The sequence below is a fragment of the Somniosus microcephalus genome, chromosome 18 (genome assembly GCF_052327205.1).
Source record: "Somniosus microcephalus isolate GS21.2 chromosome 18, FLI_Smic_1.0, whole genome shotgun sequence".
Lineage (NCBI taxonomy): Eukaryota > Metazoa > Chordata > Chondrichthyes > Squaliformes > Somniosidae > Somniosus > Somniosus microcephalus.
In genome coordinates this window covers 14,164,933-14,177,590 of record NC_141004.1, presented here as the reverse complement: position 1 = coordinate 14,177,590, position 12,658 = coordinate 14,164,933, and the positions used below count along the sequence as shown (strand labels likewise).

Sequence of the window (12,658 nt, the reverse complement as noted above, 5' to 3'; positions counted from 1 at the left end):
CCGCCACCCCCGGTACCGGCTCCGACATCGGGCACCCGCGATCGGGCCGCCGGCTGCTTCTTTTGCGGCCAGGAGAAGCACCCGAGGTCGCGCTGCCCAGCCAGGAACTCTACCTGCACAACCTGCAGGAAGAAAGGCCATTTCTCTAAGGCCTGCAGGAGCGGATCTTCAGAGGCCAGCAGTGCCTCATGCGAACTGTGGGGGCGGCCATCTTCTTTCACGGCAACTGAGGCCAGTATCCCCACACGTGAGTCATGGGGGCGGCCATCTTTGATCAAGGCAACCGACCCCAATAGTGCCTCATGTGAGTTATGGGGGCAGCCATCTTCTCCGCCATTTTGTCCTACCTCGTGGGAGACGCCATTTTACCCACCACGCCCGACTGCCACCGGGCCCCCGGACCCGACGACCGCCTCGCCCGCAGACGACAACGACTCGCTTACCTACACGCTAGCCTCCGTCACTCTGGATCAAGCCCGCCCACACCACCTGTCCAAGTCGATGATGGACATCAAAGTAAACGGCCACGCCACGACCTGCCTGTTCGACAGCGGAAGCACGGAGAGCTTCATCCACCCAGACACGGTGAGCCACTACTCCCTCCCTGTCCTGCCAACGCGCAACCGAATCTCGATGGCATCGAGGTCCCACGCCACGGACATTAGCGGCTACTGTGCTGTGACCTTGTCGGTTAAGGGTACAGAGTATAAAAACTTTAAACTCCTCGTCCTCCCCCAGCTCTGCGCTGCCGTCCTACTAGGGCTGGACTTCCAATCCCACCTCCAAAGTGTAACCCTAGCATACGGTGGACCCCTCCCCCCACTCACAGTCGACAACCAGCGAAGGTTAAACCGCCCACCGCGTAACACCTGCAGCCTATCCACCCTCAAGGTGCCGCCACCTTCCCTGTTCGCTAACCTCACCCCCGACTGCAAACCCGTCGCTACCAAGAGCAGGCGGTACAGCGCTGGGGACAGAGCTTTCATTTGCTCTGAGGTGCAGCGTCTCCTGAAGGAGGGCATCATCGAGGGGAGCAACAGCCCCTGGCGTGCCCAGGTCGTGGTCGTTAAGACCGGCGATAAAAATCGCCTGGTCATCGACTACAGCCAGACCATAAACAGATACACCCAGCTGGACGCATACCCCCTTCCCCGCATATCTGACATGGTCAATCAGATTGCACAATACCGCATATTCTCGACCATCGACCTTAAGTCGGCCTACCACCAACTCCCTATCCACCCCGAGGACCGCCAGTACACCGCCTTCGAGGCGAATGGGCGCCTATACCACTTCCTTAGGGTCCCCTTCGGTGTCACCAACGGGGTCTCGGTCTTCCAAAGGGAGATGGACCGGATGGTTGACCAGAACGGACTGCAGGCCACATTCCCCTACCTAGATAACGTCACCATCTGCGGCCGCGACCGGCAGGACCACGACGTGAATCTGGAGAAATTCCTCCGTACAGCCCAACGGCTGAACCTCACCTACAATAAGGAGAAATGTGTGTTTAACACCTCGCGCCTTGCCATCCTTGGCTGTGTAGTAGAGAACGGACTCATCGGCCCCGACCCCGAAAGAATGCGCCCCCTCATGGAGCTACCCCTCCCCCACTGCCCTAAGGCACTTAAGAGAACCCTGGGGCTCTTCGCCTACTATGCCCAATGGGTGCCCAATTATGCGGACAAAGCCAGACCCCTCATGAAGTCCACATCCTTCCCCCTTACGGAGGAAGCGTGCGCAGCCTTCTCCCTCATTAAGGGAGACATTGCCAAGGCCACTATGCACGCAGTGGATGAGTCCATCCCCTTCCAAGTCGAGAGCGATGCATCCGACTTCGCCCTAGCCGCCACCCTTAACCAGGAGGGGAGACCGGTGGCCTTCTTCTCAAGGACCCTACAGGGCCCTGAGATCCGACACTCGTCGGTCGAGAAGGAGGCCCAGGCGATTGTGGAGGCGGTACGACGCTGGAGGCACTACCTGGCAGGCAAACGATTTACCCTCCTTACCGACCAACGTTCGGTCGCTTTTATGTTTAATAACAAGCTGAGGGGCAAAATCAAGAATGACAAGATCTTGAGGTGGAGAATCGAGCTCTCCACCTACGATTATGATATCTTGTACCGGCCAGGTAAGCTGAACGAACCCCCCGATGCTCTGTCACGAATTACATGCGCCAGCGCGCAAAGTGATAGACTTCAGACCCTCCACAACGACCTCTGCCACCCCGGGGTCACCAGACTTTACCACTTCATTAAGGCCCGCAACCTGCCCTACTCCATCGAGGAGGTCAGGACCATAACCAGGAACTGCCAGACCTGCGCCGAGTGCAAACCGCACTTCTTTAGGCCGGACAGAGCAAGCCTGATCAAGGCCACCCGCCCCTTCGAGCGCCTGAGCATCGACTTTAAGGGGCCCCTCCCGTCCTCTGACCGTAATGTGTACTTCCTCAACATTGTTGATGAGTACTCCCGTTTCCCCTTTGCCTTCCCCTGCCCAGACATGACCAGTACCACGGTCATTAAATGCCTGAACGACCTCTTCGCCTTGTTCGGGTTCCCAAACTATATACATAGTGACCGGGGCTCCTCTTTCATGAGCGAGGAACTCCGTCAGTTCCTACTAGCGAGAGGTATTGCAGCAAGTAGGACCACCAGCTACAACCCCCAAGGGAACGGCCAGGTGGAAAGAGAGAACGCGACGGTATGGAAGGCCGTCCTCTTAGCCTTAAAGTCTAAGGGCCTCCCAACCTCCCGCTGGCAGGAAGTCCTCCCGACAGCGCTGCACTCCATCCGGTCACTACTTTGCACTGCCGTTAACGCCACCCCCCATGAACGAATGTTTGTTTTCCCCAGGAAGTCGACTACGGGAACCACTCTACCAACCTGGCTGACCTCTCCGGGGCCCGTCTTGCTGCGAAAGCACGTGAGGGCCCATAAAACAGACCCCCTGGTCGAAAGGGTGAACCTCCTGCACGCCAACCCCCAGTACGCCTACGTGGCTTACCCAGACGGGCGGGAGGACACTGTCTCCTTACGAGACCTCGCACCCTCGGGCACTCCGGAGACACCACCTTTACCCCCCCCCACCACCCCCCCAATTCCAGCCCAGGTAGACGGCATGCCGGAACCCCACGAGCCTTCGCCGACCACGCAGACACCAGCACTAACACCGGATAATGCAGCACCGCCGCTGCGACGATCGGAGAGGCTTACGAGGCCTCCGGACAGACTGACATACCAGAACTGGTAGTACACTTCACCCCGCCGGACTCAAATCTAAACAAGGGGTGAATGTGGTAAACCACTTTATCGTTACACTATAGTTATCACTGTTGTATTGTTATCACCGTTGTATCACGATACGAGGTCGCCTCTTGTCGCGCTGTTATACCTGGGCTGACCACCTCCGACTCCGCCCATGGCTCCACCTACCTGCCCAGGTATAAAGGTAGTCGACTGGCTGGTATTCCTCCTTGTTGGACCCGATCACCCACGAGGGTGGGCTCTGTTATTTAGTCAATAAAAACCTTTAGTTACGTTCCTAACTCGTCGCCTTTTATTGGACGAATTGATAGGTATATCACAGGTGAAGATGACAGTGAACACCTTGCCAACCTAGAGCAGGTGCTCACTAGACTACATAAACATGGGCTACGAGCCAATCGCCCCAAGTGCGAGTTTTTTAAGAAACAGATATCGTATTGTGGCTACGTGATTGATGAAGAGGGGTTGCATAAGTCCCCTGACAAAATTGAAGCGGTAGTTAAGGCTCCAGCGCCTGAAAATGTGTCGCAACTGAGGTCATTCCTCGGATTGGTGAATTACTACCATAAGTTTTTGCCGAATTTGTTCACAATTCTGCATCCACTGAACGCCCTACTACGAACGGGAGTAGCATGGAAATGGAGCGATGAATGTAAGCGGGCCTTTCAGAAGAGTAAGGACCTAATCACTTCAAGAGAAGTATTGGCTCACTACAACCCATCACTACCGATAAGACTGGCGTGTGATGCATCTCCCTACGGCATTGGGGCGGTACTGTCACATAAATTCCTTGATGGTTCAGAGAGGCCGATAGCTTTTGCGTCACGCTCGTTAACTTCAGCCGAGCGTAACTACGCCCAGATTGACAGAGAGGCCCTCAGCCTGGTGTGGGGGCTGAAGAAGTTCAATCACTACCTGCACGGTCAGAAATTTACTCTACTAACTGATCATCAACCTCTCGTCTCCATTTTCAACCCTCAGAAGGGCGTACCGATAATGACGGCACAACGGCTACAGAGGTGGTCCCTGTTCCTAGGGGCACACCAATATGACATCGAGTACAAAGGAACTAAACAGCATGGGAATGCTGATGGATTGTCGCGCCTACCGTTGCCGACGGTGGAAGAGGAACTGGCAGTGGATCCAGTGGAGTATTCCACTCGACTATAGTCGAATGTCTCCCTGTGACGAATGCAAACATAGAAAAGGAAACACGAAATGACCCGACACTCTCCTGGGTCTATGATTTAATGGTGAAGGGATGGCCAGCACATGGTGAACCACTGCTGCCAGCATTCTCGCCGAGAAGAGAACAGCTGTCAGTGTGCAGAGGAACCTTGATGTATGGATCCAGAGTAGTAATTCCACCCAAATTGAAGGATAGAGTGCTCAATGAGCTTCATGAGGGTCATCTGGGAGGGGTAAAAATGAAGAACTTAGCCAGAGCGTTTGTGTGGTGGCCGGGAATCGATAGAGAAATCGAAGAGATGACCAAGAGCTGTACTGGATGCCAGAAGGTCCAAAACGCCCCACCACAAGCCCCTCTACATCCATGGGAGTGGCCCTCATCTCCATGGCAAAGGGTGCACATTGATTTTGCTGGTCCCTTTATGGACTCGATGTTTTTAATTGCGGTGGATGCACATTCAAAGTGGCCAGAGGTAATAAAAATGTTCTCAACCACCACAGAAAAAACTATCACAGTCTTATGAACCATATTCGCCAGGAATGGGCTGCCTGAACAGATTTGCTCTGACAATGGACCACAGTTTGTGTCTGAAGAGTTCCAGAGGTTCTTAAAGAACAATGGTGTTAAGCATTACACATCCGCCCCATATCATCCAGCCATTAATGGATTGGCCGAGAGGTTTGTTCAAACATTCAAGAAGGCTATCAAGGCAATGTGTAATGAAGATATACCCCTACAACACAAGGTGGATAACTTCTTGTTTGCCTACCGGAATGCGACACATGTGGTTACCAACCAAACTCCAGCCATGATGTTCTTCAATCGAAGACTACGATGCCGCTTGGATTTGGTTAAGCCAAACGTCAGAAGAGATGTGGAGAACAGGCAGTTTCAGAATATGAATGAAAGGCCGACCAGGAGTTTTAAGATAGGTCAACCAGTTTTGGCCCGGGACTACCGCACAGAGAAATGGCAGCCAGGAACGATCTGTACACGGCAAGGACCTCTAATGTATACCGTGGACGTTGGAGAGAGCATTGTAAGACGCCATGCTGACCAGATTCTAGAGTCACTGGAAAACGTCCACTCCACACCACGATCTGATACACCTGGCGATGAAACCGAAGTACCAATTGCATCTACCGCAGAATCGGTGATATTGGAAGCAGACGAACCAAACAACGACATTGATCCCGACTCAACCTTGCCAGAAGAACCTGATACCCCAAAGAGGCGTTATCCAGACAGAATCAGGAAGCCTCCTCAAAGACTGAACTTATAATTGCTTAACTTCAACCAATGTATCTAGCAACTGTAATTGTAATTGTAATTAGTTATTATTTAGTTGTTAAATGAATGTTATGTACTGTTTATCTAAAAGGGGAGGAATTGTTGTGTATGTACCTTTAAGGGAATAACTGGTCTCAGACAGCAGTACCGGCAGTGACCACCCCTGTATAAAAGGCCCTAGCAGTCTTCTGTAGTTTCAGTTTCCAGGTTGTCTCAATTCAGTAAAGACTTGTTATAATCAACTCCTGCAGTCCGTGTCTCAATTATACATGGACATAATAGTTTAATTGTTGAGACTGCATGTTGAACAGAAAATGGCGTCAGAGCCTACACCAAGTCCGACTGCCTTTCATCAGTCCACAGCTTCGACTGCTCCTCCCCCGCTCTGGGCTTAACTATGTTGCAGATCGAGTTTCTTAAAGGTGTGATCCTTCTTAAAGGCATGACGCCTGATTTATAGTCTACGGACCGAAAAGCGGATTGTGTCCTTTCTGTGATCGGTACGCCACAACCTTACCTCAAAATAAAATAGTTTTGATTTGGCACCCTCAGGAGCTCCAAAAATTCCCAGCACTTGTTAGTCTAATTTTTCAATCGGTATTATCCGACTGTCCTGAGCTCTGATTAGCAAACAGGTTTCTCTGTGAGCTGCCAGGAACTCACTTTAATCTGTTTACTCAGCATTGGACTTGTGTTTTCGACACTCAGTTTCAGGTTCACCAGCAATCTTATGGGATCACACCCACTCCCAGGGCCTCACAACCAAACATAAACTTGTCTCCACCCGATTTTCAAGTGCACTTGCCAGCAGAAATGTCTGGAGGCCAGTCACGACCGGGAACTCTTAAAAACTAAAAGCAAAATACTGCGGAAGCTGGAAACCTGAAATAGAAACAGAAAATGCTGCAAATGCTCAGCAGGCCAGGCAGTGTCCTTGGAGATGAGGAAGATAGGGTTAAGGTTCCTGATGAAATGTCATCGACCTGAAACATTAACCCCACCTTCCTCTCTTCACAGATGCTGCCTTTCGCCCCACCCTTGGCGGCCGTGCCTTCTGTTGCCTGGGCCCTAAGCTCTGGAATTCCCTCCCTAAACCTCTCCGCCTCGCTACCTCTCTCTCCTTCTTGAAGACGCTCCTTAAACCGGTGTCAGCCATGGCTCAATGGGCGGCACTCTCACCTCTGAGTCAGAAGGTTGTGGGTTCATAGTCCCACTCCAGAGACTTGAGCACAAAAATCCAGGCTGTTGTAATGTAGGAAATGCGGCAGCCAATTTGCGCACAGCAAGCTCCCACAAACAGCAATGTGATAAGGACCAGATCTTCTGTTTTAGTGATATTGGTTGAGGGATAAATATTTGCCAGGACACTGGGGAGAACTCCCCTGCTCTTCTTCGAAATAGTGGCCATGGGATCTTTTACATCCCCCTTTCTCTCTGTATCCACTCTATCAAAACCTTTCATAATTTTATAGGCCTCTATTAAGTCACCCCCCAGCCTGTTCATCCTTTCCTGATATGTATACCCTCGCATTTCTGGTATCATCCTTGTAAATCTTCTCTGCACCCTCTCCAGTGCCTCTATATCCTTTTTATAATATGGCGACTAGAACTGTACGCAGTACTCTTAAGTGTGGTCTAACCAAGGTTCGATACAGGTTTAGCATAACTTCCCTACCTTTCAATTCTATACCTCTAGAAATAAACCCTAGTGCTTGGTTTGCTTTTTTAATGGCCTTGCTAACCTGTGTCGCAACTTTTAGTGATTTGTGTATTTGTACTCCGAGATCCTTTTGTTCCTCTACCCCACCCAGACTCGCACCTTCCAAGTAATAAGTCACCTCCCTATTCTTCCTACCAAAAATGTAATACAGTATCTCACATTTATCTGTGTTGAACTTCATTTGCCAATTATATGCCCATTCTGCAAGTTTATTAATGTCCTCCTGTAATTTGTTGCAGTCCTCCTTAGTATTGACTATCCCCCCCAATTTGGTATCATCCGCAAATTTAGAAATTGTGTTTTTGATTCCAAAGTCTAAATCGTTAATGTAAATTGTGAACAACAGTGGTCCCAGCACTGATCCTTGTGGAACACCATGGCGGAACAGGCTCGAGGGGCTGAATGGCCTCCTGCTGTCCCTGTGTTCCTTTTCAAAGACCCGTTGACCAATGTTCCCTGTAATTTAATAACAACAGAAAACGCTGGAAAAACTCAGCAGGCCCGGCAACATCCGTGGAGAGAGAAACAGAGTCAACGTTTCAGGTCGAAGACCCTTCGTCAGGACTGTAATTTGTTTTTTTGGGGGGCCGTGTGGCCCCTTTAACGGGCTGCGTGGCCCATTCAAAAATTCCGCGCACGCGCTTTTTTTCCCATTTAAAGACCGGCTCGCCGGCCGCGGGGGACCCCGAGACCGCTGCGTGGTTGCGCGGCCACGCAGCTTAAAGGAAAAATCGCCGTTGGCATGTAGGGACTCACACCATGTACAGTTTTAAGAAAAATAATCCAAATCAGCCATTCCAACTCCGATTCACATGTCTTGTTCTGTTTCCATCTTTCAGAGAGAACTATATCGCGATGGTTTGCTGCCACCTCCTTGATCAGCCTTGTCATCTGTCTGCCGGCTGCACTGATCCTTTACAAGAAATGTGAGTGTCAGAAGTTTGTGCAGTTGTACCAGTAACAACTTGCATTTATATAGCGTAGGAAAACGCTCTGCAAGGCGCTTCACAGAGGGGTAAGGAAAAGACTGAGGAAGGAGGCAGAGTGATTGTACAGGGATTCATTTTAATCAAATGGACAAAGTCAAATTAAAAATCAAGTCAAAGCTCCCCATCGCGAGTCACGGCAGCGCTCCCTCGGAGCTGCACTGAAGTATTAGCCTAAGTTATGTGCTCAAGTCCAGGAGTGGGGCTTGAACTCATGACCATCCAACTCAGAAGCGAGCTACAGCAGTGAAGCCACTGATCCGTCCGTCCGTGAGGTCTCAAACAGAATCTTTCCTTAGTTTACATTAAAGGAATCCCACCTGCCAACTGAACCAGTCCAAGATCATTTTAATTGCACAGACACCTTTCTAGATTGTCACTTAAGTAGATAGACAGGTCTTAGAATGTTGTAACTATCGGTGAGAAGATGCTTCTTTTATTTATTCATTCACGGGATGTGGGCGTCATTGGCAAGGCCGGCATTTATTGCCCATCCCTAATTGCCCGTGGGAAGGTGGTGAGCTGCCATCTTGAACCGCTGCAGTCCGTGTGGTGAAGGTGCTCCCACAGTGCTGTCAAGGAGGGAGTTCCAGGATTTTTGACCCAGCGACGATGAAGGAACGGCCGATATATTTCCAAGTCAGGATGGTGTGTGACTTGGAGGGGAACTTGGAGGTGGTGGTGTTCCCAAGCGCCTGCTGTTCGTGTCCTTCATAGGTGGTAGAGGTCGCGGGTTTGGGAGGTGCTGCCGAAGAAGCTTCACTGATAACAGAGTCATGCCAGTCTCCGCACACAATTTCTTGTCCACTCGCAAACAGTATTGGTTCAGAGTTCTTATCCAAGGCCCTAAGTTGCTTGAGCCAAGAATTTTCCTTTGCATTCTCATCACCTCCTTCCATGCCCAATCAACAGCCATTTATCTGGATACTAGAATAAATAGTGAATGGTCATTTTATTAGTCACACCAAGTATGCAGTGAGTTGCCATTTTGGAATATTGGGATACTAAATAAAATCACGTGAATTAACACCTTTTCGGACGCTGCTATTGTACAACTGTGAATCAATCACGTGTGAATCTCGGGGTCAATCAAACACTGGGGTGTCACCCTAACAGGAGCCCTGTCCTGACGATGAATGTTGCTTTGCTGTACATCAGCTGCTTATAACTTTGCAGAGGAGGGGAGGAGTTGGGCTTGTAATGTTGCCTGAGGTTGCAGTGTTAAGAAAGAAAAACTTGCATTTCTATAGCACCTTTCACGACCACCGGATGTCCCACAGCGCTTTACAGCCAATGAAAAACTTCTTGAAGTGTAGTCACTGTTGTAATGTAGGAAACATGGCAGCCAATTTTGCGCACAGCAAGCTCACACGAACAGCAACATGATAATGGCCAGATAATCTGTTTTAGTAATGTTGATTAAGGGATAAATATTGGCGAGGACACTGGGGAGAACTCCCCTGCTCTTCTTCGAAATAGTGCTGTGGGATCTTTTACGTCCACCTTAGAGAGCAGACTCATAGGTGGTAGAGGTCGCGGGTTTGGGAGTTGGTTTAACATCTCATCGGAAAGACGGCACCTCCGACAGTGCAGCACTCCCTCAGTACTACATTGGAGTATCAGCCTAGATTTTTGTGCTCAAGTCCCTGGAGTTGGACTTGAGACCCACAACCTTCTGACTCAGAGGCAAGGGTGCCACCCACTGAGCCACAGCTGACACAGACTTGTAAACATGGTGAGCACCAACAGATCTTGTTACATAGGATCCTATTTATTTACATCCTTGACACTGTGCACTGTGGGCACGGACATTGCATCTCATTAAACATTTATTGACCTACAGTCTGTTTGTTTCGCTGTTTTCCTTATACCCGGTGCTTCAGTTAATACAGCTCCTGTGATGGTCTAGTTAGTGACCTTGCTGGCCAGTGTGATTACTGAACCTCACAGTAACAGATGTCAGTCGTGGCTCAGTGGGTAGCACTCTCACCTCTTAGTCGGAAGGTTGTGGGTTCAGGTCCCACTCCAGAGACTTGAGCACGTAACCCAGACTGACACTGCAGTACCAATACAGGTTGAGCGTCCCAAATCCAGAGTTCCGGAATCCGGACTCTGGGCCGATTGGTGGCAGAGGTCCGAAATCTGTAAAATGTTCCGGAATCCGGACACCCTGAGGGAGGCTTACCAAAAGCGTAACCTGGGCCCAGGCATTTCCGGACTCGGAACGTGTTTCTGATGTCGGAAGTCCGGAATTATCGCAACCTGGGCTCGGGCGTTTCCGGACATCAGAAACACGTTCCGAAGTCTGGAAAAACCCGAAAACCGGCACGGCCTCGGTCCCGAGGTGGCCGGATTCAGGACGTTCTACCTGTACTGAGGGAGCACTGCACTGTCAGAGGTGCCGTCCTTCAAATGAGATGTTAAACTAAGGCCCTGTCTGCCCTCTCGGGTGGATGTAACAGATCCTATTCAAAGAAGAGATTGGGAGTTCTCCCTGGTAAAGAGGTAGAGAGATTTAGGGAGGGAATTCCAGAGATTAGGGCCTAGGCAGCCGAAGGCACGGCCGCCAGTGGCGGAGCGATTAAAATCCAGTGGAACTCCCTGGAATGCTTGGTCTCCTTGCCTAAGGAAGGATATACTTACCTTGGAGGCAGTGCCTGGGATGAGAGGGCTGTCCGATGATGAGACAGTGTGTAGAATGGGCCAATACTCTCTGGAGTTTAGAAGAATGAGAGGTGATCTCATTGAAACATACAAGATTCTGAGGGGGATTGACAGGGTAGATGCTGAGAGGTTGTTTCCCCTGGCTGGAGAGTCTAGAACTAGGGGGCATAGTCTCAGGATAAGGGGTCGGCCATTTAAGACCAAGATGAGGAAGAATTTCTTCACTCAGAGGGTTGTGAATCTTTGGAATTCTCTGCCCCAGAGGGCTGTGAATGCTGAGTCTTTGAGTATATTCAAGGCTGAGATCAATAGATTTTTGGACTCTAGGGGAATCAAGGGATATGGAGATTGGGCAGGAAAGTGGAGTTGAAGTCGATGATCAGCCATGATCTTATTGAATGGCGGAGCAGGCTCGAGCGGCCGTATGGCGGAGCAGGCTCGAGGGGCCATGTGGTGGAGCAGGCTCGAGGGGCTGTGTGGCCGACTCCTGCTCCTAATTCCTATGTTCTTGTTCTTATGTTCCATCATCCCAGGGAGTGATGGGACGGGGTTGCGTGGCTGAAATCCGGCGCACAGCGAGCTCCAGACTTCGGTCATTCCGTCAGCCATTGCCACAGGAATCCCGGCACATCTCCTCAGGAACGGGGAGATTAACCAAAGGTTCTACTGAATCTATAGGTTGCACAGGTCATGGTGTTCAGACCGCAGCCCGTGGGCTACACGTGGCCCTCTGAGTCCTGTCAGGCCATCCCTTGAAGCTCAAACAACCCAGGCCTATTTTGGACTTCAGATTTCTTATTCATTGCTTTGCCCTGTTTGAAATTTGTCAGCCTGGAGATTTGAAAAAGGCTGTTTTTAGCCTCATTGTTCGATTAAATCCTAAATCATAACACCCAGATCTGTTAGTACCAGCAACTTGAGGTCATAGAGTCATAGAGTCATAGAGTAATACAGCACGGATAGAGGCCCATCGTGTCCGCGCCGGCCATCAAGCCCTGTCTAATCTAATCCCATATTCCAGCATTTGGCCCGTAGCCTTGTATGCTATGGCATTTCAAGTGCACATCCAAATGCTTCTTAAATGTTGTGAGTGTTTCTGCCTCCACAACCCTTTCAGGCAGTGAGTTCCAGACTCCAACCACCCTCTGGGTGAAAAAGTTCTTTCTCAAATCCCCTCTAAACCTCCCGCCCTTTACCTTGAATCTATGCCCCCTAGTTATTGACCCCTCTACTAAGGGAAAAAGCTCCTCAGCATCCATCCTATCTATGCCCCTCATAATTTTGTACACCTCAATCATGTCCCCCCTCAGCCTCCTCTGCTCCAAGGAAAACAAACCCAATCTGCCCAGTCTCTCTTCATAGCTGAAGCGCTCCAGCCCTGGTAACATCCTGGTGAACCTCCTCTGCACCCTCTCTAACGCGATCACATCCTTCCTGTAGTGTGGCGACCAGAACTGCACACAGTATTTCAGCTGTGGCCTAACCAGTGTTTTATACAGCTCCATCATAACCTCCTTGCTCTTATATTCAATGCCTCGGCTAA

At 50.4% G+C, this 12,658-nt stretch overlaps 1 protein-coding gene across 1 annotated transcript in view; it reads left to right on the top strand.

Annotated features, from left to right (window-relative positions):
- Nucleotides 1-12,658, top strand: part of LOC147105040 (uncharacterized) — an 80,708-nt gene that overhangs the window by 58,519 nt on the left and 9,531 nt on the right. Inside the window, exon 14 of the mRNA XM_086011077.1 lies at nucleotides 8,305-8,391. Coding sequence (XP_085867203.1) covers nucleotides 8,305-8,391 — 87 coding nt within the window. The remainder of the gene's footprint in view (nucleotides 1-8,304; nucleotides 8,392-12,658) is intronic.